Source organism: Eutrigla gurnardus (assembly GCF_963514095.1).
Source record: "Eutrigla gurnardus genome assembly, chromosome: 11".
Classification (NCBI taxonomy): Eukaryota; Metazoa; Chordata; class Actinopteri; order Perciformes; family Triglidae; genus Eutrigla; species Eutrigla gurnardus.
In genome coordinates this window covers 10215468-10241110 of record NC_139925.1, presented here as the reverse complement: position 1 = coordinate 10241110, position 25643 = coordinate 10215468, and the positions used below count along the sequence as shown (strand labels likewise).

Here is a 25643-nt window from a genome sequence, read left to right as displayed (position 1 = left end):
CGTACACACACACACGTACACACACAGTATGCAGCTTGTGTAATCTCTTACAGTTGCTACTGTAAAAGGGTAGTAGAACCCAGCATACAGGAAGCCAGGTGAAGCCACGTCCAACCCCAATTAGCCTATGAGGATGTTCATGTAATCACGAGGCACGGGGGAAAAAATACTCACATGTACAGATGCAAACTTAAACCCACGTGTAGAGATTCACATTTACATTTTGGGAAAGCTGATATCCAAATTGTGCAGTGATCAGCAGCAGCAGTGAAGCCTCTGGAAATCACAGCTGCAAACGTTTTTTTTTTTTGCCTGCCAAACTTCTCGGGTACAAATAAATAAAATGCGATCAATGACACATATTTGTAGCAGCACAGAGGTCTAGACCACACAGCAATCTTTGCTGATTAGGCTGTGTGCTTCAGGTCAAGTTGGTAATGAAGTTGTTGAGGAAAGATGAGGACGACGCCTGCTGTTACTTTTAATGAGACACTGCCAAAAGTGAAAGATGCAACGGCAGATTTCTATTGTGGACTTCAGCGTGTGGAAATAACAACATCGTTTAGAACAAATCCCTTCTAGTTCATTGGCTCTGTTATGAATCTAGGAGGTATGTGATCTACAAAACACAAGAAAACTGCATAAGAAAATGCCCATCATAACTACCTCCAGCCCACGGCCACATCTGCAGACCAAACCAAACCCAAATATATTTAATTCCTCATAAGTCAAGGAAAAGTGGCACAACTTCCCATTTCAGATGCCGAGTACATTTAGATGGAAATCTTATAGAAAGGACTTGCTTCCTAAATTTTTGCAGCAGAATTGCTTAACTCTCAAAAGGGGGGTGTCCACTCATATGAAATTGTTAGCTTTTCTACTATTTCTTCATGCATAAGAAACTCACATCTGCAATAAATGAAGGGGAGATGACAGGGACAGACGCGCACTAACACATTTGGATATTCTGAAACTCAGAGAGCATTCAGTATGTTGATAGATGCTACCCATACTGCATATAATGCCAATTCAAAACAAAAATAAGTATTTAAAAACAGAATTAAGGGAGCAACAAAGACCTATGCTTACAGGCTGTGACAAGACTTATCACAGCAATCCATTTCCTCATACTTGCTGTTGTTGTAAGAGATGATCAAGTCTCATCCATGAGTCAAGGGAGGCTTACACTTGAAAAATGTCACAACTTAGTTGAGGTGTGATGATGAATTCACCCACTATGAACACTAAATTCATGAAGAATGTAATATTGAAACTGGTGGAAGAGAATCGATCTTAATCTTAAAAAGGTCAGCTCACCCATATTACATAAAAGCATATAAGACATATTTTCTCACTTACATCTAGTCACTTTTTATAGGCACTATTTCTTCATTACAAAGCAGTTTCAGAACGTCCTCGTGGCCTAAGGGTTTAAAAGCTGACTCTAATAGCAGGAACTGCTTCAAGCCAGGTTGAGGAAATTGTTCCATGTTATTCCCCTTCGCTCTACACTCATTTCCTGTCAACTCTATTCTTCTCCATCTCATAAAAAGTATAAATGTCCTTAAAGTACCTTTTAAAAGGGTCAATAAACACTGTTTACAGCAAGGCCTGTGGATTGTCCTGTGTAAACTGGACATGAATGTAGAAAATGTGTCTTTTTGCGAGGGATTTTTAGTGTCTCTGGATGGCGTCCGCTCTACGAAGTCCACACCCTGAGAAATGATCTTAAATATTATAAAGATGACTTATTGTTTAAACATAGGGACATACATACAAGTATACAATCTGAGAGTGAAAAAAAGATCTGAAACTGTAAATATAAAAAGATAAGACACCAAATATGATACGAGGAGCGGTGTTACATACCATAGCCATAATAAGCACATTTGCTTGTCTGACCTCTTAAAAATGTCACAGCAACAAGTCATGTCATGTCATCCTGGAGACCTGACGGAGCAGCTAATCTCTCCCTGGAAAGTACAAGCTATGCTCACGGTTATCCAGAAGAAGTCCGTTCTCCCGTCTGACCCATCATTAAAGCCGTTCATCTGGATAGTTACGTTACCACAGCTCTCCATTTGATCAGACCAGCTGTTCACACCCAGAGCAACTTGCACACCTTCAACTGAATGCATATTTGTCAAACAAGCTAATTTATTGCTTGAAAAACGAATCCAAACCTCCTACATCACATTATATATCCAAAACTAATTTGCACAAGCGATAACGGGATGCAATAATTATTTAAATCACTATTAACTGCAACTCGCTTAAAATAATCAAAAAGAGCCATGTTGTATTCGGAGGCACAGTAGAGATTTAGAGCGGGAATTATTTTTGCTGCTAACGGGGGACTGTGTCTGACATGAATTGTATAATTTGGTGAGACTTAAGTTATGAATATATGAAAGTAACACTTCGAAGCGGCAAACGTCCTCTTGCAATGCAAAAACACGGGGAACAACAGAAAAGTCATTATAATAAGTAATAAAAAACAATTTCCTATGGTGGAAGATTTAATGACACCGGGGACTCCCCAGGTCGATTTGCAGGAATCCACATCTAAAGTCAGCTGAATATATATATATGTTCTGTTTGCAAGCAATCAAGTAAATTACACATAAACATGATGGATTGATAACGTTCCAAAGGAAAAACCCCAGGTCGAAGCTGCGGCAGGGCACTTCCCAAACATCGCATGACAACTAGTGTTTAAAATACAATTACGTGTAGACTATTTTCGTTGTCTGCCCAGTCACCGTGGCTGTTGCTACTCAGGCCAATTACACCGTTTTCTCCCCAGTTATTCAAAACGGAACACTGCTGTGTTCAGAGGCAAATTTAAACTTTCACGAGATGCCTATAAGACGAGTCGCTACTGCATAATATCAGCGTGACAGACAGTGGGCTTAAAAAAGAAATGCATTTACACGGAAAGGTCACAGATTATCAGTTAAGCATATCATCATACCGGCCTTTTACTCCGAGACAGCCATTGGTTTCTGAAAGTCAGTGTGCACGGAGCAGAGGCTTGCTTGAGTAAGAGAAAATAAATTGCATTGAACATTATGGTTGAATTAACTTGAACTTTGCTGTTGCACATGTTGATTTGAAAAAGTCTGATTCTAGTGTGATTGAAGGGCAGGAACTTCTGCTTCTTTTCAACTATCAAAATGCCTTAAATTCGTATTTTATCAAAAAAAAGTTGGGTTTGTCAGACTGTCACGACTACATGAATGCACTCATTAACACTTCTGAAATCAGTGTATATCAAGTAGGTTGCAACTATGACATAAGACGCATTGAATTAATACATCGGACGCTTTTCAGTCATCCAGGTCATGGGAATCTTTGAAATTTCAATCTTCTACCTTTCTAAATGAGTAGAACTGAAGATGCCCTCTGAATGAGAGGTGAAGCTTTCAAAGATTGAATTAACTATTTCTCCAAGTAGATTTACTCCAAGAAAAGAAAATAGACTGCTGACCGGCTTTCGATGTGCGGTGGAACATAGTTGAAAGAGATGAAAAGCTGCATGCAGCGTTGGTTCAAAAGATTGGAGCTTGAATCTTTTCACTTATGAATCAAAATTCCAGGAAAACAGTAAGGTTCGACATACATGGGATTACATTATAATAAGAAGGCCACATGTTTTGCTGTGGATTGATTCCTCACACAGCTTTCAAAACCTACATCAAATATCATTTGATGTCCTGCCATGAAGACGGTCTGAATAAATGCGAGTGGCTATATACAGTACATCCAAATATACTGTAATCACATTGCAGCTGGAGGGAGACTGTCGACAGACACGTACAAGACATCCATAGAAATGAAAAGACGCAGAGCCTCTGTTCTTAATGCGGAACTTAAAGACCATTTTCATCCCTATTTCCACACCGTCTAATCACTCTGCTTTCAGTTGTTCCTGCTACAAGACGCCACTGTCGACACTTCGGATTCGGCAGAGTAGTAATGTGTCAAGTCGGCGGTCAGTCCACCAATCAGACACAGTGAGATTTTGAAGAAATAACAAGAGAAACTGCATTAATGAAGAGGAGAGTGAAGAAGTATGTGAATAAGACGCTATGCCCTTTGCAGTGTATATAGATCTCAACCCGATTGGCCCCTGAAGACAATGAAGAGCAGGACAGAGCCGCTAACATCTTGCACTCTTGCCTGTACATCAAAGTCCAACACAAAAGCCACTGTTTTTGCACAAGAGCTTGTTGTGTCTGGCTACAGTAACGCACGGCATTGTTCTGTTGTGGCTCCTTCCCTTACACCCTCCTCTTGATTGGTTGCCACGAGCAGACGGAAACCTACGGAGACTGTGAAAGCCCTAATGACATCATCAACCATAGCCCGCTACCTGCGGCGGTGCCATCCCATGGTCCGTTCAGCTGAGCCAGCACCTCTGCTCGGCTGATTTATAACAGCTGTCGAGCACTCCCCTCGCTTCATCCTGTACATTATCGTTTCATTGCAGCCATGCAACACACACACACACACACACACACACACACACACACACACACACACACACACACACACACACACACACACACACACACACACACACACACACACACACACACACACACACACACACACACACACACACACACACACACACACACACACACACACACACACACACACACACACACACACACACACACACACACAGGTTGTAAGTCTGAGTGCGGGAGGCAACTTAGGATCTGTAAGAAATATCGATATAAACACTGTCCTGGTATCACATGCTTAAAATACTGCCATTAGCATTACTCCAGTGAGGTGTAGTTCACACGGGTGTATGACATCATCTATGGGAGGAAGTCATTAGATTGGATCAATACTCCATATTCCCTACAGACGAAGCCTAGCCACAGTGGGGTTCAGCAGCAGGGAAGGCCAGGATTGAGTTAGCGGAGGGGGAGGCAAAGAGAAATGACACCGTATCATATCTTTATTATGTTATTAGATTACAGCCTCGCCAGACGCTGACGGAACAAGACGAGCGGAGAACGTGTTCATACGATTATAGTCCAGGATCACATGACAAACAGCAGTATGGAACAGATGGACGGAGTCTACAAGGCACTGGAACCCTTGTGAGACAATTGCAAGCAGCCATATGCTTGTGTTATTGTTAATAGAGTTTTAATTAGTTCAGCCAATCAATAAAAAAAAGTAAAACTTTTTTAAACTGGAAGTTGTGGTACTGACTGACACTGCCTCAACTTCCTTACAGTCACAAGAGTCCAGGAAAACCCACATCCTGAATGAGGCAGGCACACACTCCGGTAAAAGGGAACAGGATACATAGGCAGACTGATATTTGCTCGCTGAATCCATTTCCTGTCTCTTTGCAAAACGCAATCAATATTATTTTACAGATTAAGCACCGGTGTGAGGGGACAGGGGGGGGAGCAGTGGGCGAAGACGTGCAGGGCGAGTCAGAGTGCCGCGTCTGGCAGGTGCCATTTTTAAAGTGACATTAAAAAATGGAAAAAAAAATTTACCAATAAATTGGTAACAAAATGAATAGTCGGAGCCGGAGCTCCGGCAGGGTGGTATGTGGAGAGTTTGGCTCCTCCTCTGACCAGGAGCAGAACTTCACCTCGCTGCTCTCCCAGCTAGGAACCATCACCACACCACTGCTGGACGCCTAAACCGTAACGCTGGGTCTGCTGAAGGGAAAGGAGACCCGGGAGAACCACAACCAGGACTGTGTGGGTCAGACTGTCAGACCCTGCTGCAGGAAAATGAGGTTTCTAGAAGGGGATCTGGTACACTACTGCTTTTGTCCACAGGGACGACTAAAAATCAACACAAAATCAGTGATAGAAATAATCATGAGCTGCATTACCATGAGATTTAACAAAACAAAACAAACAAAAAAAGGTTGTTAGGCTTGAAAAATAAGTCGACACAAATATAAACATCTAATTTTCAGCTCTATGCCTCCTGAAACATGCTGCGTGTGATTGGTGAGGACAGTCGGCACAGCGATTGGAACAGACTAATTAGCCAGAATAAAGATGTGGATTGGGTGAACCAGAGCGAGAACCGTTTTTTCTGAAACTCTTCTGCAAGTCGAAATGTTTTTGGCCGTTGTTTAATTGAATTTGATTGAAAACTCTATAGAATAGCACAATGGGGGCTGTCAAACACATCCCCTCTTCCATATGGTAAAATACCGTGGGAGGCACATTTCACAATCACAACCAATTGTGTCAAACAATGACGGCAGTTAATTGGCAGAAAGCTACTGTTGAAGCTTTCAGATACTTTTGATTGCTTTCTTTCCACACTCCAATTACTTTCCTCAGAACCGTTCTCTGATGACAGAAAGTATGAGTTAATTTGCAAGCGCACAATGGCACAGTCCATTAAGACTGCAGGCTCCTTCACTCGCAGTTTCAGCAGCTCAAGAGACAAGTCCCTCTTCCTCACATTTGGAATTATAATCAGAACTTTACGTTCTCATTTCTCCCTGCAGTCGGGCCTGACAGGACAACCGACGACTTCAGGGTCGGTTGACAACTTGGGCAGCTTGGGATCCAGAAGAGATGCAGCAAGCTTGTTGATACCTGCTGAATCCTTCATGTCAGAGGACACCAAGTCATGAAGACCATGTCAGGAAGGGGTTTTTTACTGCTATAAGTTAGTGCAAATGCAGTCAAACTTTTGAAAAAAAAGGCCCCTGAATATATAGCACTTTAAACGTCACTTGATAGTTATTATGAACAAAACAGGAACAAATCCTGAACATAATAATTCAGCTAAAATATACAATATCTGTGAGCTCAACATGAAAAATTTGACAAGATGAAAACAGCTCATGAATTCATGAATAAATAGACTTCTTCCTGCTTTTCTCTCCCCGTTCTACTGTAGATTAAAAGCATTACTTTGTTCAAAAAATATTTATTTAGTGCAACTCAAGTATGAAACCAAGATTAGAGATCCAACTGTTTCGCCTACAAGAAGGCCTCCGTCCGTCGTTACTGTTCAAAACACTCAACTGTCTCAGAAACTTCAAGAGCGTTTTTGCAGAAAAGAAACCGATCGATATGCGGGAACACCGTGTGAGGAGGCAGGATTCATTCCAACGCAGCACGACAGTGAGAATACACCGTGTTTTCTGCAAGTGTATGCATGCAGACGACGTAGATACCATCGGGACAATGAGGCTTCTTATCACAACAAGCTCTCAGTATTGCACAACTTGCTGAGACATAACCAAAGGCTAGTGGTGCAACACACACACACACACACACACACACACACACACACACACACACACACAGAAGAGATGGTTCTTCGTCTAACCCTGACAGTAGCTGCCCGCCACACCAGAGCATCATGATAAAAGGTGGTATTATAAGAAGCTGTCATTGACATGACGCACTCGTTACCTTGGAATGAAAAGGAATGAAAGGTTTTCAAGAAGCCACACATTGGTAGCGCAGACAGCAATCTTTGGAGTACACAAAGAGAGCTTTGCTTTAAAAAAAAAAAAAAAGACTGCAACTGCAATACACACAGCACGGACTATCCAGCAGATATTATGGCACAGAGCAGGAGTATAAGGTGGAACAAACTGAGGAAAGCTGATCCTGCAGCCAATGAGGAGGCAGAGTGTAATGTGAGAGTGAACGTTACAATAAGGTGCAGAAAAGGGAACAAACGTCACTGTGTATCTGGAAAAAAGCAGTGTTTTTACAGTTTAATCTGAATGTCGTTGATGTCAAGTTGATTATTAAAAAGAAAAAGAAAAAACTAGAATCAATGCTGATAGTTTTCGGCTGCTGTAGCCTGTGGAAGCAGTGCAGCCAGGGCGCTCTGCTTGGGTTTATTATGGTTCATAATAAGGGAACATCCGGCCGGACAGTGTGTCTCAAACATGAAGTCTACAGTTAAGGTGAAAACACATTAGCAACCGCGCTGTCGGACAGAAGCAAAGCATGCAAATTTCACAATTAACATCCCGATCAATATTGATCCAGTTTGGATAAAACTCAGAAGGGGCAGACAACTGATTTATACGTATGAAAAGGCAGATTAACAGCATCCCACGGTGGAATAATGGAACATTAATGCTAAAACACCCGATGCAACAATGCTTAATCGCGTCGGAGTGAATTATTTTTCCACCACCTGGTGTCCCGTCTTATTCCACTGCACACTGAGCGTTACAAAGGCTCGATGGGGGGAAGACTAACAAAGGCTTGCTCGGACACAGTCAGTAAGTCTCCTCTCGAGTCACAAACACACGCTGAACGGACAAACCACACACAATAATGTCAATAAATGCAGCATGCATCTGAGGAAACACTAAACGCGTTGCTAATTTTTTTTTTTTTGCTGCAGAGCGCACCAGTGGTTGACATTACACTGAATTTCCATACCTGAATCACACACAAAAAAGGCTACGGTGACCGACTCTCTCAGCTTCTACAGCAGACAATAAAAAAAGAAGCTAATTCTCGCACATTCACATCCCAGCAGAGTCCAGACGTCCGTCCGTCCGCCCGACCGCCAGCCGCCTCCGGTTGCGTTTAATAAACCCGAGAGGCGCAGCGGAGACCGAGGAGTATGAACACATAGCTGCAGCGGAACAAATGTTCGTTTATATTCCAATTAACAAGAAAGAGAAGACACTCACCACTGTGTTTGGCACCGAATGACGACGTTTTGTTTATTTCATTACCCCCGATGAGCAGCTGTGTGTGTGTGTGTAGTGGTACGTCACCGACTTCCGCGTTAAGATGGACTGGGGGGGTGAAAAATGCAATGTGAAATAATGAATTTAAAGGACAGGCGGCGCACGCGGGGTGGGACATGTCTGTGATGACGATGACTATCGTTAAATAAAGAAATATGTTTACATCAATTGCTCACTTACTCTTACATTTAAAATTATACATCTTCAGAGTACAGCAGGTAGACCGTCTCAGCGAAAACAGAGCTCACATAAACCAACTATGGAATAAGTTACACAATCTGCCCATTAGCATTAGCAGGTGGACCTAGCATTTAGCAGCTAAAGAGACAGATATTTTGAGGAGTTCCTAGAGACCAAGAGGAAACTAAAACGAGAAAGAGTGTGGACAGAGAGAGTGAATATTGGACTTATATTCATCAAGTGGACATGAAAACTCCAAATTAATGCTAATGTTGCTACATGTCATCCTCAGGTGTGTATTGCAAGTGCAGCCGGTTAGCTTAGCTTAGCACAAAGACGGGTAACAGGAAACAGCGAGCCTGGCTCTGCCTAAAGGGAACAAAATATACAAACTCTAAAGAGCATTAATTATCAGCATGCTATTGTTTTTTTAATGTATACAAAATAGGCTACTACTGGGCTGATTCTTCATGTGTAGAATCGTTTCATGGTGCTGAGCAGTTGCCAGGCAACCACCAGAGACTCCAGGAAGTTACTTATCCAGGCCAAGAAGTAGTCAAGCACATAACCCCAAATTGTCATTTTTAAGCATTCATTTTTGGATGGATTGAATAAACAACAGTCACAATGACATTTTAATGAGTTTTAGATATGCTGGTAGATTTTGTTCCCTTTAGACAGAGCTAGGCTAGCAGTTCCCCCCTGTTTCCAGTCTTTATGCTAAGATAACTCTGAGGTGAATAGGTTAAGTGTATTTCTCAAAATCACCAGCTATTCCCTCAAAAATGAAGCAATATATATATATATATATATATATATATATATATTTCTAATTATAACAGTACATTCTATGGGAAATTACTGCTCCAAGCCAGTCAGATTATATTCATATATTCTGGTCATTATTTCATATTATGAATGGGCTGTAGTGTGGTGGAGTGAATCACACCATTTACTGTAACTAGTACTACACCAAAAGAGCTCCTCACTCACAGTGCAGTATGTTTGGAGAGGCTCACTTATTAATAGGAGGGAATGCATCCTCTGTTGACCGAAAGCGTCGGCTCTATCTGTATGAAACCTGACATTGTGTTTGAGCTTATTACTCATGCACAGTCCGCCACTCCGTCCTTGGGGGTGGGACAACAGAGCCTCTGTGCTCTGTCTGGACAAAGTGGGCACCTCAGAAGTGAGTCTGCCAAATTGTCATGGATGTGTCTCTGCATTAGAGAGATAGGCGACAGTCTGTCTTGCGTGGCAGGGAAGGATTGGGATGTGGTTTGTTGCGCTGAACATACAGAGATACAGGGCTTTCTTCTTGATACTAAAGCAGAGTTTGACTGGTTAACACTCTGTTTTCAAAGATTTTTTTGGCACGTTAACCTGTCAGACTGGTAGTGCTTGACTGTCTTGCCCTGTGCACATATGACTTGGCAGCATTGCCACTCATCCAAGCCCAGGTATTATTAACAATAACACATACGGTAAGGGGTTAAGGATCGTGAAAAAGAACTTAGGAGGTATCCTTTTCAGAGGCATTCAAATTTGCAGATATGAGTCAAACTTCTGGTTGATTTATGTTTGTCACGTTCCCGTAGTTACTTTCAACTTGTGATCACGGTTCCTCATTATACACATGCATGCAAATGTCAGTTAAGAGTTTGCTATTTTTTACAGCCGAGTGGTTACACTGTCACAGTAAGATTTATAGTACTGTAACTGTTACAGTTCATCTTACTCAGCCTGTATTGAAGATTATTTAACTAAATGCAATTTTTTATGGAGTTTTGAGGCCAAAATCACACAAAAGCAACTGTTAAACATTCCAGCGACACGGCTCTGGGATACTATCGAGTGGCAATCATTTCCCTACAATGTAAAAAAACTGTTCACATTTTGGTTTTTAGATATGTCCACTGCCAGCCTAGCTGAGCTGGATTTCTTTTTCTAAAAGCCATGTCTAGAAAACAAAGGCAAAAAACAATGTTTTTCTATTTGTGGAAAATAAAGACTTGCAGAACTTGGCAGAGTTGCAAGAGGCAAACTGAATAATCCTGAAACCGAAAGTAGAAAACAGGCATTTGGTTTGTTATAAGACACATTGCATAGGAACAGTTGGAAGAGTGCTCCATGGGAGAAAGAGCTGAAGGAAACCAAATACTCAGACAAAACTTTTATATAGCCCACAACACACGTTATGAGAATGAAAAGAATCCACTCTTAAAAGACTGGAATGAGGGATTTAGTATTGCACTTTCTTAAAGTTTGGTGACCCACAAGACACGGATTTAGAAAACGGTGGTCATAGTTGATGCAGCAAAAGCTGAGATATTCTGGCTTTTATCTGACACTTCCTCCCACACTTGAAAACGCCTTCCAACTCTGGGCCTTGTGTTGTAATGTCTCCTTTGTTGAAATGTTCTGATTCTAAGTCAATTGTCAGACTTGACAAAGCTACAGAAAACTTTATACAACTCTCTGAGTAGTAGTTCCAGCAGTGGACATGAATGACTTTCAAAGGTGTGGGGGGACTTTGGGGTAACACAGAAATGTTCTTCAGTGCTTTTTTTCTGTGTGAAGGTTAGAGGATGCAAACAATCAAGTGTTTTATCTCAAATAAACCTCTATAATCTCGTAGTCAAGAGAAAACCATTCACAGTCTGCTGTACTTAGGCACAGTGGTGCTTTGAGCTAAACGCTAACATCAACATTTTATTATTAGTACTAAAAACATAGTAGATCTGAGGCTGATGGGAATGTCATTAGTTCTGCAGGTATTTGGTCATAAGCTCAAGTAAGGACAAACTGAACTGGAAGGCGTTGATGGGAGGGATGGCCGATTCCCAATAACTAGTACATTTATTTTCACATGTTGGGTTTAAATTCATCTTTAGATACCAGTAAACACGCTTTTTTCTCTCTTTTTTTTTTTACCCATCTCCATGTTGAGTTGCATTTGTCTGCCAGGAGAGACTTACCAGTGTTTCAGCTGTATATCCTGCACAGCCCAATTATCCAGCATCAAAGCCGGACAACATGAAGGAGGAAAGTGAAGATAAAAACACAGAGACGTGATTCAGGTCAGGGTTGGTCTGTTGCACAGGAACAACATCCAAAGTGAAAGAAAGGTGAGTAATGACCACCGGCTCCACTTTTCACGGTTTTGAACCGTTCTCCTACCTGACTCACCGGCAAAGAAAGACAGCATATTTGTTTTTGATGACGCATGTTCTCATATTTACCGATACATTACTTGCACTCCACTCCCATTAGTTTGTTTTATTGCATGTGTGCATATAAACAAAAACAAGCTTTGAAGTGCTCTACCTGACAAAACCCTTAATATGCAGACGCTGCACTTGAAAATGTGAAGCGATGGCAGAAAGCCCAGAGGTTGAGTCAGAGTTGGGGATTTTTCTTTTTCAACAAGGTTGTTAACTTGTTGTGGTACTTGTAACACAGAACCTGCTGAGGAACTTAAATGGGCAAGAAAGTAGCCCAGCAAGAATCATTCATTCACCCTGAGATGGTAACAGGGCTAATGAGGGGAGATCTGGCCCTAATTTTAACTAGAAATCTGAGAGTGCAGGGTCTAATGTTCAGCAGGTGCAAACATGATTTCGGCTCGTTGCTAAGGAACTAGCCGAGGGTCTGTGTCAAGAGGAAAGGGGACTTAATGTGACAATTATTATTTGGCTGATGACAAACACAAACAGTTTCTCATCTACTTCACAGCAAAATGAGAACTATTAAGGGAGAGCGGCAGGAAAGATCAAACATCAAATGTGCAAATAATGAGGATATGAAACAGACTTGAGGGCATCACAAAAAATAAGGAAATTGCAGAAAAAAAAATGCCAATTAGAATTATATTATATTTGATCTGCGCACGCGCACACACACACACACACACACACACACACACACACACACACACACACGCACACACACACGCACGCACGCACGCGCACACACACACACACACACACACAATTATGTATGGAAAGAAACTTTATTAGATCAAACCCCTGTATATACTATAACAGCATTTAAAGTTTTTGCAACAGCTGAGCAATAATAAAAAACAAAAACTTACAAAAGATTTTTTTATGGCAACCACCTTACTTGTAGACACATCATAAATACCATAAGCACCCCCCCCCCCCCCCCCCCGCCCATCCTAATAGTTTACTTGATAGGATTACAGATTCACCAGATTACAACTGACATTCAGACCTACACACATTGCATACTTACTATTTTAAAACCAACCTTGAATTTAAATAAGTACTATTCATTAATAAATATTAAGTATTTAATCGATAAGTGGGTGGACTGTTCTCTTTTAAGAAAGATTTCATGATCTCGGTATGTATGTGCCCATGTAAGAAAGACGTTAAGAGGTGAAGAGTATAAAAATCTGGACGACAACATAAACACTTCATAAGACAAACACAGAAACTGAAGTATCCTTCCCCCCACAATAAGGAAACTCAAATGTATAAATATGATAGTTCTAAAGTGCATCTGTCAAAGACTTGTCGAATGAAAAGTCATCAGTGGTCCTTTTTTTTCTCCCCGTTCTCATTTTTTTTAAAGGCTGACAAAACTAAAAATAGGTACGTCTGAACGTGCAGCAGATATATTTAGCAAAAACTACCTACATACAAGCACAGTTTTTTTTGTCGTTTTGAATTTACACAATGGAAAAAGGAACAAGGTAACGGATAAAAGGGATAAACATCTTCACATTGTCAAGAAGTGATAATTAGTTCTTTGCCATTTCAGTCTATTCTTTTGTTCACGCTTCACTGAATATTTCATTTAAATTTTAAGCAAACTTGGCTGATTAAAAAAAAGCACACAGTGGTGAATAAGTTCCTTTCTTTTCTGCTAGGCTTGTAACTTCTAGATCTTAGGCAGCTTGGGAGCACTGACGAGAGGGTTGGTCTCTTGAAGAAATCTCCGCCCGGCACCCTTGTAGTCATGAGTGCAGTCATGCGTCTCTGCGTAGCGGTGGGTGGCACAGAAGTTGTGACCACACCTGAAAAATTTAAATAAAACAGATATTTGGGTATGCATGCAAATATCTAGAAACAACAGTTTATATATTTACAGCATCCTACTTGAGAGACCTCAGTCAGCGAATACAAACAATTCCTCTTTAGCATAGATTTCTTAGACCTCCTTGGTGTGTTTAATCTCTGTATTTGCATCAGTCAATTTGTCAAAAAGAGAACCACAATTTCTACTAATTACCGTGTCTAATTTATTTAATTTATAAACACTAATATTGAGTAAATGACACTACTTTTCTATCACAGGAACGTTAGTTAGTCTTTTGAAAAACAGTTTGGCGCTCCATGTTACACACTGTTGCATCAGATTGAGGGTGTACACCCCGGACAAGGCCCGAGACAAGGAAGTGATCCAGATTGATGTCATGGGGAGAAACTTTGATGTTGCTTATAACTTGTGGCAGAACAAGCAGTGAACAGAGACATGTTTTCACTGGAGAGATAGCTAAGAGACAAAAAAAAACGATGAACTGGGAAAAGACCACTTTCTACTAAAATGGCTGCTTCAAGGACAGGAATGACAAATAGGGGGAGATTTGATTTAGAGTCAGGCAGCGAGTGGATGAGAGAGTGAGTGCAGGTGGAAAATGCTGGAGGCAGTTGTACCTGCACTCGTAGCTGGTGGCCAGGCCAGTCTTCTTGCCACAGAGGAAGCAATGCTTTGAGCTCTTCTTCTTGCTGCCTGTGGGAACCTTGACTGGAGGTAGGTGGCATGCTGGAGTGCCTGGGAAGAGAGAAAACATTTATTATTATTATTATATACTTGACAGGAGCTGGTGTGGAATAACGGATCATCTAGTGAAAGATTTTGTAGTAATCTCCACACAACCCCACGGCGTAGCTTAGCTTTCTTCTGTATGCGATATCATTTTAAGTGCCCCTGATACATACAGCATAACTGGAGATTGAAAGAACATTTTTTTACTTTAACTTTAATTTCTGCTTTCTTTAACATCCCACAAATCAGAAAATAGTGATAAACCTAGATTTCCGTACTTTGAGGCATGTTATACTTCTTACCAAAGCCCAGGATGATGTAAAAGCAGCAGTTTTCACCAGTTGTCAAAAGGCAAAACACCTGCTGTGAAATCAAACACTAGAGTGTGGCCAGAAATGTAATATGCTTTTAAGCTCTAAAAACCTCTCAGTCCTAGTTTATGATAATTTTACTGAGCACATGGAGAATGCTTTCACATATCATGAATTATGTCTGCTGAATGTCACCCAATAACCACAGGGATAAAATTGTCAGAAAATAATCCCTTAAAAAAGAAACAGTGTTCACACTGTCATATTCATGTCTTTTTAGCGGGGGTTTCTTTGTCAGTTCTCACAATTAATTTCAAACTGAGTTTATGATAAAGGGTGCTTTTTTTAAATCATTGTATTCCACAAGTAGCACTGTAGCTCCACTACAACAGCAGTGAATGCCGCTATTCTTGAAATGGTGCAGATAATTGTTTGAAAGGGGGCATTACCCACTACCCCCAAATTTGAGAAAATACTTCAGAAAACAAACCGTTCATTTCCTAAATCAGGGAGCGCTGGTTTATGTCAGCGTGTATCTGTGATGATCTTGTGCGTGGAAGCATGCAGCTCGGCAGGCTTTGTGAGCCGTAGGGAAACGGGAACATTCAGATAAAACTGACAGCTCTGTGATGAACATACAGGAAGCTTGCTGTCAAGCAGCTGGGCGTGGGATTGAATCAGTATTTGTCTTGTGCACTTTAATCTACTGCCATACAGAGCAGGTTCAAATATATTCAGACCCAAACAATATTTTCCACATTATCTTGTTGAGTAGACCTAACTCAAATGCATTATTGCATTCAAATAAGGTCTGTCCCAATCACATTACTTAATACAGAGGATCAGTTCTGTACACAGCAGCACTGTAACGACCTGTTGCCCTGAGAGAAACAAAGGTTCCTTTTTTGTAACTTAAAGTTCCTCAGTGTGTCACCTGCTGTCAGTGTTGATATCATCACCCAAACTCCTGACTTGTGTTTTGTTTGTGTTGCGCTGCAGTTCAGTAACGGATGACAGCGGAAAGGTTTCCAATGATTTACTGGAGGACGGTACGATGTCAAAGCTGGTATACCGGAAGCATAAACAATAGATCTGCATTACAGATCAATCCAAATATGGTTTCTTTTACAGGTCTGGACTTCCCTGATAATTTCCAAGGACGTTTTCTTGAAATAACTACAAGGTAGTCATTAAAATAGTGATTTTTTTGTTGAAATAGTTCCATTTAAACCGAAGTGCATAATAATAAAAATATTATTTTCTAATTTCTTGACAATTTAAATCTCTGTCCAGCTAAATATCCTCTCAAATGTCCCTATAATTAGTGAAAAATTATACAGTTCCTTCCAGGAAACCTCTGGGAAATAACAGACATTATCTTTTAATACTGTTATGTTGTGTAATCTGTCTCTATTCCTGTTTATGTTTTTTGTACTCCGCCTTGCTGCTGCTTCTTGGCCAGGTCGTCATTGCAAATGAGAATCGGTTCTCAATTGACCCACCTGGTTAAATAAAGGTCAAATAAATAAACATACAAAACAAAGCATTGCTAGCATAACTATATTTTGCTTAAGTTCAGGACATCCCTATTTTGCCTACACATTACCCAATAGCCATAAAGTGAGCACCCATTTTTAGCAACAAAACCAACATTAAGAAATGCCTTACTTACATACTGTGTGCATTCAGATTGAGCTTGGATGGAACTATTTCTTCTATTTTCATAGAGAAGCCACTGACACAACTTAAAAAAACTGCCTTCAATAACAAGCATGAGGGATAAGTATCTCTGGTCTAGAGCCCTGAATGCCAAAAGCTACTTTATCCACTGCTTATTATTCTTCAAGACATCTCTGAAGTAAACCTCGGCAGGGCATCTCACATCATATTTTGAGGACTGCTGATCAGACTGAAGTGGAAGGTTCTGATCTGGGAAACCATTGTGAATGACAAATATAGAGCTTTGGGGAGAAAAACAAAAAAAACCTGTTGAGAGCACATGCAATCTCACAGTCGAGAGATGACTCACTTGATGACACACACAGCACAACTTCCAGAACAACATAGTCAGGACAATAAGTGGATTTAAGTTTGGCTGTCCTCACATGGCCTCTTCAGAGTGGAGAGAAGAATCCCACTTGCCCAAACCCCAAAATCTATAGTTAACCAAGAATTCCCATTAAATCTGACTTATTTCTGCACAGAACAATGAGAGAAACACTTAAGTGTAGGTGTGTGTATCGCCAGCGAAGGCAAAGAAGACCAGAAGCTGTAATTACTGCCAATTACTGTGTCTCTAAAATAAATCTTTTGAGGATTCTTTTTATTTTAATGACTCATGCAGGTGTGGACACCGCTGTCAGCATACTTAGTATCTACATGGAATTTATTTAGGAAGTCCACTTAAAAATGAAAACACATTTCTGTAGATATGATTTATTTTATATTTCATAACCCTGTGTGAAAAGGCAGTTGAAAAACTTAAAAGTAATTGATGCGTCAATTATTTGACCGTCATGCGGGACACTGTGACGTGTCCAGTAATAAAGGAGACTAGGTATACCGTGACTCATTACTTGACATATATATTTATCCTTATTCTTTCTCTGTGAATAGTCTACGCATATCAGTGGTCGACATAAATTAGTGAGCGTGCTCATGTGCAGGCCTGGCGCCTTCTGCAGTTGAAGCAATCATGAATATTTCAAGCTCTTGCGGTGCTTTGTTCCTGTGTACTCCCACAACATGCACTGAAGGCTCTCACATCACTGCACTCTTTCTATATGCGACTGCACCTCCTAAGAACTGCATCTTAGTTCAGAACTGTTTGGCTACAAAGCTCTGGTACAACAGATGGCTGTCAAGTCCACAACTGTAATGTGCGATCCCGACACTACAATACAACACTTGCTTTGCATGCTTTATGACAACATAAAGGTGTGCATCTCCCTTACCCATTCTTCCCAATGAAGTCGCCGCTCCCCCAGCTGATGCAAGAGTGTTGGTGACCTGAGAAAACAGCAACATGAAACATTTTTAGAGCTAATCAATAAAACAATTGCAGTTCTTTTTCTTGCAATATTACATCTAAACGAAGTAATAAAAAATATCAACTCTATTACTAGGACTGAACCATACATCAGGAGGTGAGGCGTACATTGTATTTTAATTATGCAGTTCGTCCTGCTGCATAAACTTGTAGTTCAAAAAGAAAAAGAATGACTAATATTTGCATTTCTCCTTGTGCATCTAACTTATTACGAGGCAGTTAATTTTGCTTATGTGTGATGCTGCAAATAAGATGCATTTTGTTAGATTATATTTCACTGGAAACCATTTCACATTGTATTAATACAACCCCAACATGTCCCATATGGGTTCATGTCTGATTTTATGAACTCCCATTACATTATAATAAAATATTTAATCTGAGAAGCAATGTGTGGGTATTTTCTGTTTTATCATTATATTGTGTTCTTTGCCACCATAATAAGATGGGATAAGATACTATGATCTCCTTCAACACTTCAGTAAATGTCGTATCATGATAATTATAGCAAAAAATATACAATAAATAAGATAATAATTAAGGATTAAATTATTTCCATATAGCTCTGTACTCACCATGTAAGAGGCTGCTGCTCGGTGCAACGGTGACATTTGTCTTATCAGATCATCCGGAAGGAGCCTGTTAGTTGGGATGGGTGGCAGCCTGGAACCAAGGCTGCCCAGTCCTGAGGCAGTGGCAGGGGGCAACGCCAATGTGAATCCCAGACTCTCTCCAAGGCCATCCCTAACGTTGCTGCTGTCTGGAGCCGAGAGAGAAGCCAAGAGATCCGAGTTGTTCAGGGACCCCAGTGGCTGCTTCCAGGCTTGGTTGGCCATCTTAGTGATGTCTCTTGCTTCCCTCTTGGAGATGAGCTCTGGCCTCTTGCCAGGTGACTCCACTTTAACACCACGTGGTTGCCGTGGTTGATGAGTCGACGGGGTGGTGGAGGGGTGGGGGGATGTGCTGCGTGGCTTCACTTGTGTTGAGGATTGTGCTTGGAAGTTGGGCTGCGAACGGGAGAGAGTGGAATCAAAAGCCTGAGGCAGCAGTCTGGTAGAAGCTGATGGTGAGGTGGAGACGGGTAATGGAGAGGGGGGGCTGATATGAAATGGTGTGCCGAGCTGTGTTCTATCACCTCTGCTGGTAAGCATATCACTTGTCCCAAGTGTCCAGGTACTGAGTGGGGAAGGGGAGAGCGACCGACCACCTCCCTCTGGCTGGCTGGACACATCCAGACTCAGAGGGTCAAACAGTTCCCCAAATGGAGCTCCAGGTTGTGCTGGCACAACCAGCCCAGCGGCTTCCTCTAACAAACTCAGCCTAACTGCCTCCCCTACAGTCTCAGCTGGGTCAAAAGTGGCTTCGGGTGGCCCCCTGATACACAGCGGAGGGAGCTGAGGGTACACACAGTCCCTCATCAACCTGGTGCTGCCAATGTCCAACCGGGAAACTTTGGGAGGGGGCCGGAACTTTGCAAATGGTGGGCATGTCTCCCATGGCTCTTCCTCCTGAAGCATATAGCAAGAAGGTGAGGAGAAGGAGGGAGGGGATCGTCTGGGGATAGAAAAGTGGGCAGCGCTTGAGGGCAGGGAGGGGTCTATGGACTCATGGTCTGCGATTGGAGGTAGTTGTACATTTGACTGCCAAGGCTGGTTGATCTGGGGGAGAGAACGAAAGAGGCGATGGTGGTGGTGTCGTGTGCCGGAAGGTCCTAGAGAGCCACCGCAGGGATGTGGGCTGACCGGGGGCCGTGGTTTTACCTTTGCTGACATCTTGGGCTGGAGGACACGAGCAGAGACAGAGAAAGTCAGATTTTACCACAGAACCCTCTCAAATGTACACTGCATTTTCAGTATTCCCCCCATTCAGTAAAATCTCATCACTTGATTTAAGCATTGTGCAAAAATTAATTAAAAGCAAAAAGTGTACTGAAAAACTATCATCTTACAAATGCTTGCAAAATATTGTTTAGCCCAGTACATCTGCATTATGCAAAATGGTTGAAGGCTACCAGTCTATAATTATTACAAGAAGGCCCCATTCACACATCGGATAGGTAGTAAAATTCCAACAGGTTTCTGTAATCATAGGAGCTTCCAACCTTCTTGTTGAGGTTCATGCACTCCATTTTGGCTTTGAGCAGCTTCATTTTATTCATGGTGATGGAGTTCTCAAGGCTTTGCTGTGCAGCTGCGGAACTCTCTCCATCCTCCTCCTCCTCCTCCTCCTCCTCTGCACACACATCATACACCGAGCCGCCACTGGAAAATATGAGAGGCAAAAAAAACAAAACACTCTTCCTATTAGTGATCTAACAAAGCTGTCGGCAGTTTCTTCAGTGGCCCTGCTCACTGAACTCAGCTTCCACAGCTACCACAGCATAATCAATGTTAAGTACTAAACTCCACACTGGCAGAATAATTGGATAATTACACTAATTTATCCTATTTGTTCCTCGTGTGTGCCTGTTTTATCTTTGCACAATTATTTATACTTAGGACCTAATGCAATAGCCTTTATTGTTCTGATGTTACTGGATGTCTAAAGATAACCCAATTAATTGCATACATTTGGTTTCAGTATTTCGACAGATAATTATATAATGACATAATAATTTTGCTTCAAAACAACAAGGACATTATGACATTATCCAGACCTCAGAGATTCAGACAGAGGGGTCAGGCCGCCATCTCCTCTGTCGACCACTCGGAAGAAGTTTAGCTGGTCATTTTCACGATAGACCACAAACGTGACCTGCTTGTTGGCCAAGCTTTTCTCCCATCCCTCCTCCTTTGTGCTCTCCATCAGGTCAGTCACCTCTTTGATAGGATCCTCCATGGTTACTGACAAAAAAAAAAAACAGAGGGGAACCGTACATTTAAATTTCAGGATGTAATGTAAAATGTCCAGCTGTCATGTGAAAAAACAGTTCTTTGGTCTTTTCCTTACCTCTCCTGGTGTTAATTGGGCCTCCCCTCATAGCCAGGACCAATTTCAAAGTGCAGCCCTCTGCAATGCTGCAAACACAAACAGGCTGATGATCAACACGACATAATAAGAGAAGAGTATTGTAACCCATTCCCCGGCGTATGTCATTTTAATGGGACAAAGGAAAATAAAAGGAGGCAACATATTTAAATGTAGGGTTAAATGTATTACTTCTGGGACAGAGGGGAGATGCTCTGATATAAAGTAAACAGCACTCCGAGTGTCAGGATGATTTCCAGATGAACTTAAGTGCATGACTGGGAATTCCACTGGAACATTTGATGAGCAGATGTTTCATTGCTTTTTTCTACCCATCTGCTTCGAAAACTTCAAAAGCATGCTGCAGTGTGATAGGCAAGCCTCGCAAGATCTCACCAGAGGCTGTTCATGTGGAAAATGAAGTGACAAGCACTCATAACAATACCACCATCTTCAGCCAGCAGAGCACTGGAGGGTGAGGTCTGCATCTCATGAAATGACAAGAGTGGAGGGGCAAGCGCTCTAAATATGACCAGTATGTCACTTGTCTCATCTGCCTCTACATCTCTGGCTCATTTGCGACACGTTAAATGGACTCAAGCCTGAGTCACCGCTGCAGCAGTTAGGACTTCAAAGTGCAAATAACTTCATGCTTTATACACAGGTTGTGAGTAATGCTAGTCATTGATTTAACACGCTCTGTTCTCGGCACGGTTTTGCCTCTGTGTCAGTGCTCAGAAGGATAGAAATAGATTTACCCATAGTCATGTAGACAGTGTTCATCTTCAAGCTCCAGATTGTTCCAAATAAGGTGTTGCTGGGCAACAGGGATACCTTAACGGTCAGTCAGAGAGAGGATAAAACAGAGAAAGTTAAAGTTAAAGTTAAGTTTGTTAATCAGACAGACAGGCTAGATATGAATGCTGTCAATATGAACATCTATACACTGCTCAAGATGACTCAGATCTGCCCCCTAAAGACAGAACTACGCAATTGCGGAAAAGGGACAAATGACGAACCAAAATAATGGACATTTAGAATTTGTTTTCGATGCGCTACCTCTCCACAAAGACAGCTTATCTGACAGCTACAACTTTCAAATACATGATGTTGTTTGGACTACTATATGTCTGCTATGTATCTAATATTGCAAATTAGACCAAGATAATAAGTCTCCAGTTGAGCGATGCCTAATGAATACAAAGGCTCTCCAGAGCTACTTCATGAAATGAGATGGCTTGTATGCATAGTCAGGAAGCTCTCTGTGCCCACAAAGAGTGAACTTGCTGACCCGGCGCTGGAGCTGAGCCAGTGTTAGTGAGTGAGCAGTGGTACATTCATTGCGGAGCGGTTTTCTCCGTCACAAACACACTTGGGCTTGGCTGACACACCTCCTCAAACACAGAGCACACAGAGGCCTTTCTGACCAAAACTAAAAACAGCAGCAGAGAATGTAGATATGTAAGGTCAACTTGATCTACAAAAGAGAGCAACCTTGAGAGGATAGCCAAGGTCAAAATACATGTAGGAATTAGTATTGGTGTGTCTGCTGCTTTACTCAGGAGACAAGCCAACAAGTGGATTTGTTGTAATATTGTTAAGTAGTTGCATTTCACAAAATCAGCAAACCCATAATTTTTCCCATAATTTTACATGTTGTCTAAGAAGGTTTGTCATTGTAATTCAGCATGGCTCACTAGTTCCCTCCATTTTATATAAAAGAGGAGAACAATAACAGTGGATGGAACGGGTCAGAGAGACATCATACTCCCACTTTTGGAGAAAAGGGTACCTATGTTGCTTATGTGATGAATTTTACATTAGAACAAATCATTATAGATAGAACTTTTGAAATAAAACTAAATAACTGATAGAACTTGCTGGCTCAATCAGTACAGTATCTTGACTTATAAAGTAATGCCTGTATTCCCTAACAACAGATTAAAACATGCAAGATTTACATATGTGTGCCATGTACCTTCCAGCCTCTGGATCTTTGCCTTGACTGAAATGACAGCCTCAAAGGGAAACACACGTAGCTCAAAACAGGTCCCTGTCAGGGTCTCTATGAAGAGCTCCATAGTATCGTAGAAAGGGAGCTTATAGTGAAAAGCTCCCACACTGTCATCATTAAAGAAGGGTGGCTCCTTCCTGTCAGTCATCCTGGCAGGTTGGGAGAGAGACTTCAAGGATATGGTTAAATGGGAGGGCTGGCCCAAGATGAAGGAGAGAGGGACAGGCACTGTTCACCAGCCTCACGACCGTCACACATCATGCAGGATGACCACAGCTGTGAGTAGAAAGAAAAGCACGGCATGATTTATTCAAAAATGTTTGTAAGGTTTTCTTTGCTTAATCATCCCCTGCACCTGCAATCCAGTGTCTTACATATAGTGTATGGGATTCCCACAGGTCCATGTATCAGTAATAGTCTACTGAAATTTTACATTAGCAAGTCGCCTCAATATTCAAATGAGATTCAAAACATAACCTCTGATAGTCAAGTAATTTTTGATTGCACATTTTTTGCACATTTTGACCGACTTTCAATCAATTAATGTATTCAACTGAATTTCCAATGAATCCATTTATTCAGCTGAATTTGGGTGCAGACATAAATATCTTTATGGAAGGAAAAATCTATTTAGGTACACCACACCAACGTATATATAAGAAATACTGCATGACAGTAGTAAACCAGATGGACAAGTGGTAACAGACACAAAAATATGCTCATGTATGTAATACAAATCCTTCTGCAAGACTGAAACTGTCTTCTAGTATGTTTCAAATTGAGGAGCAATTGTTTTGGAACAAGGGGTGTGTATCAATGGCAGCAGACATGTGCAACCTTCTCATAAAAAATTCAGTGCAGCATTTAAGGCCATGGCCAAAATTCAAGGCGATCAGGTGTGCTACATAAGCCCGTCCGTATGAAGTGTCCTGTGCCTGACACAGCCTTTGACAGATCACCTCGTGTCACTTGACTCACCAACATTTTTACCAGATTAGAGACAGACAGGGTATTCCAATCATGTTTACATACTGTTAAATAAATAAAAGTACAGAAGCTGAATTCAACATCTGAAATGTTACATTATATAACCATATTTCATGGTTTGGTTTTTAAGAAAATAATTTATGATGAAGTATCTCACCTTGGAACCATTATACATTTGCTGGTTTGGGATTGATGAGAACTGTATTAACAATGCTTCTCTGATGACATACCACTATCAACTGTATAAAAAGCCCTTCTTAAGACTGAAGAATTGTCTGACCCTATCTGGCCAGACAGTTTGCTCTGAAGCTGTATGTTGGTGACCCGGTCCTCTTGGACACCCTGTTTGCGAGGGCTTTGACTAATATATATATTAGTCTTCTTATTTCTCACCAGGAAATCACAGTGTGTGTATATGTGTGTGTGTATATATTGAATTGTTCCATTGTGTTTTGGAGCACAGTTGTCCATAAGCTGCTGTCCAGAGCACATAATACACACTGACCTATTGAGATACATCACTTTACTGGCGAAGTTACTGGAGTCTGACAAGAGCTCAAGCAAACCACACATGCCCACAAAATTGTACACACTGGTCAACAACCCTTAAGATGCACTGTTTCTCTGATTGTAGGCTCTGTCATGTTAGCATACGGCCTGTGGTGTATCCATTCAGAGACTTGAGGGTCGTCAACAGGCCATTATCTGAAGAAAACGCGTTAAGTCTGTCATGTTGCAGGCATCGCTATAACGTTAAGAGGGATTGCCTCTACATTTAATCATGTAATGTTAACCATCGTTGGTTGACCGTACCAGTAACGTAACCGTTGGAAGTCACAGGCCAGGTCGGCGAAAAGGGATAAACTAGGTCAACGCTAGCTACCACCGTTAGCTGCCTGACAACGGAGATGAATGGAGTTTGGAAGGCGTCTCAATGCAATTTCTAGCGGCTAACGTTAGCAAAGAGAGATCACACACATCTATCTTTCCGTTTCACAAAACATTTGGTTAACGTTAGTATCTTATTGTTAAAAATCTGCTTACCGATACCTTCAGCAATAACGGGGCAGTGAAACAAGTCTATCCGACGCTGCTAATGTTAGCTTTCGTTGCCATGTTAGCCAACAACTCAAACAATGGCTACCTTTCTCAGTGGTTGGCTAGCAGGATGCTAGGCAACATCTGTGGGCTCCGGTCCTTTGCTGTCCGGTGTAACGTTAACGTTAGCAGTTGACTGTAACGTTGCGTTCAAATCGGCGCAGCATTTCATCACGTTGACCCTAAATACTATACATGGAAAAGAGGCGACCGCTGTCGGTCGCCGTGCGTCCCTTGGCGACCATCATACCTGTCAAAAGCGGCTGAACAACACCTTTGTGACTTCGGTTGATTGACAGATAAAGGAACCAATTGCAGCCACGGATGTTGAGGTGGGCGGGACAACACGTTGTTTCCACATAGTTTGAAGATATGAAGCTAGAAACACTTCAAATACACCATTAAAACATATCTGGAAACAAAGCTGAATACTTTCTAAAATGTCTAGTTCCAAATGCGTGCAGACCTATAATGTCTATCACTCTACAAATTACGTGTTTA

General features: G+C 41.5%; 3 protein-coding genes across 5 annotated transcripts in view; 1 reads left to right on the top strand and 2 right to left on the bottom strand.

The window, feature by feature from the left end:
- Nucleotides 1–4830, top strand: part of sfxn3 (sideroflexin 3) — a 234876-nt gene extending 230046 nt beyond the window's left edge. Inside the window, exon 12 of the mRNA XM_084020683.1 lies at nt 4820–4830. The gene's annotated coding sequence lies outside the window, so the exon portion shown is untranslated. The remainder of the gene's footprint in view (nt 1–4819) is intronic.
- Nucleotides 1–8810, bottom strand: part of LOC311020578 (E3 ubiquitin-protein ligase MARCHF8-like) — a 61907-nt gene extending 53097 nt beyond the window's left edge. For both annotated transcript variants that reach the window (XM_084020685.1, XM_084020687.1), the window contains exon 1: nt 8681–8810. The gene's annotated coding sequence lies outside the window, so the exon portion shown is untranslated. The remainder of the gene's footprint in view (nt 1–8680) is intronic.
- Nucleotides 8811–12913: 4103 nt separating this feature from the next.
- Nucleotides 12914–25386, bottom strand: zfand4 (zinc finger, AN1-type domain 4). Of its 2 annotated transcripts, none has more exons than XM_084021329.1 (10): nt 25089–25386; nt 23022–23333; nt 21802–21877; nt 21026–21093; nt 20733–20919; nt 20178–20337; nt 18652–19854; nt 17982–18036; nt 14605–14722; nt 12914–13964 (listed from the first exon to the last, which is right to left on the bottom strand). In XM_084021329.1, exons 2-10 carry the CDS (start codon nt 23203–23205, stop codon nt 13829–13831), a joined length of 2187 nt encoding a protein of 728 aa, XP_083877455.1. In that variant the 5' UTR covers nt 23206–23333; nt 25089–25386; the 3' UTR covers nt 12914–13828. The 2 variants fall into 2 exon arrangements, with proteins under 2 accessions (XP_083877455.1, XP_083877454.1); XM_084021328.1 differs by having other exon boundaries at nt 25189–25386.
- Nucleotides 25387–25643: the final 257 nt, after the last annotated feature.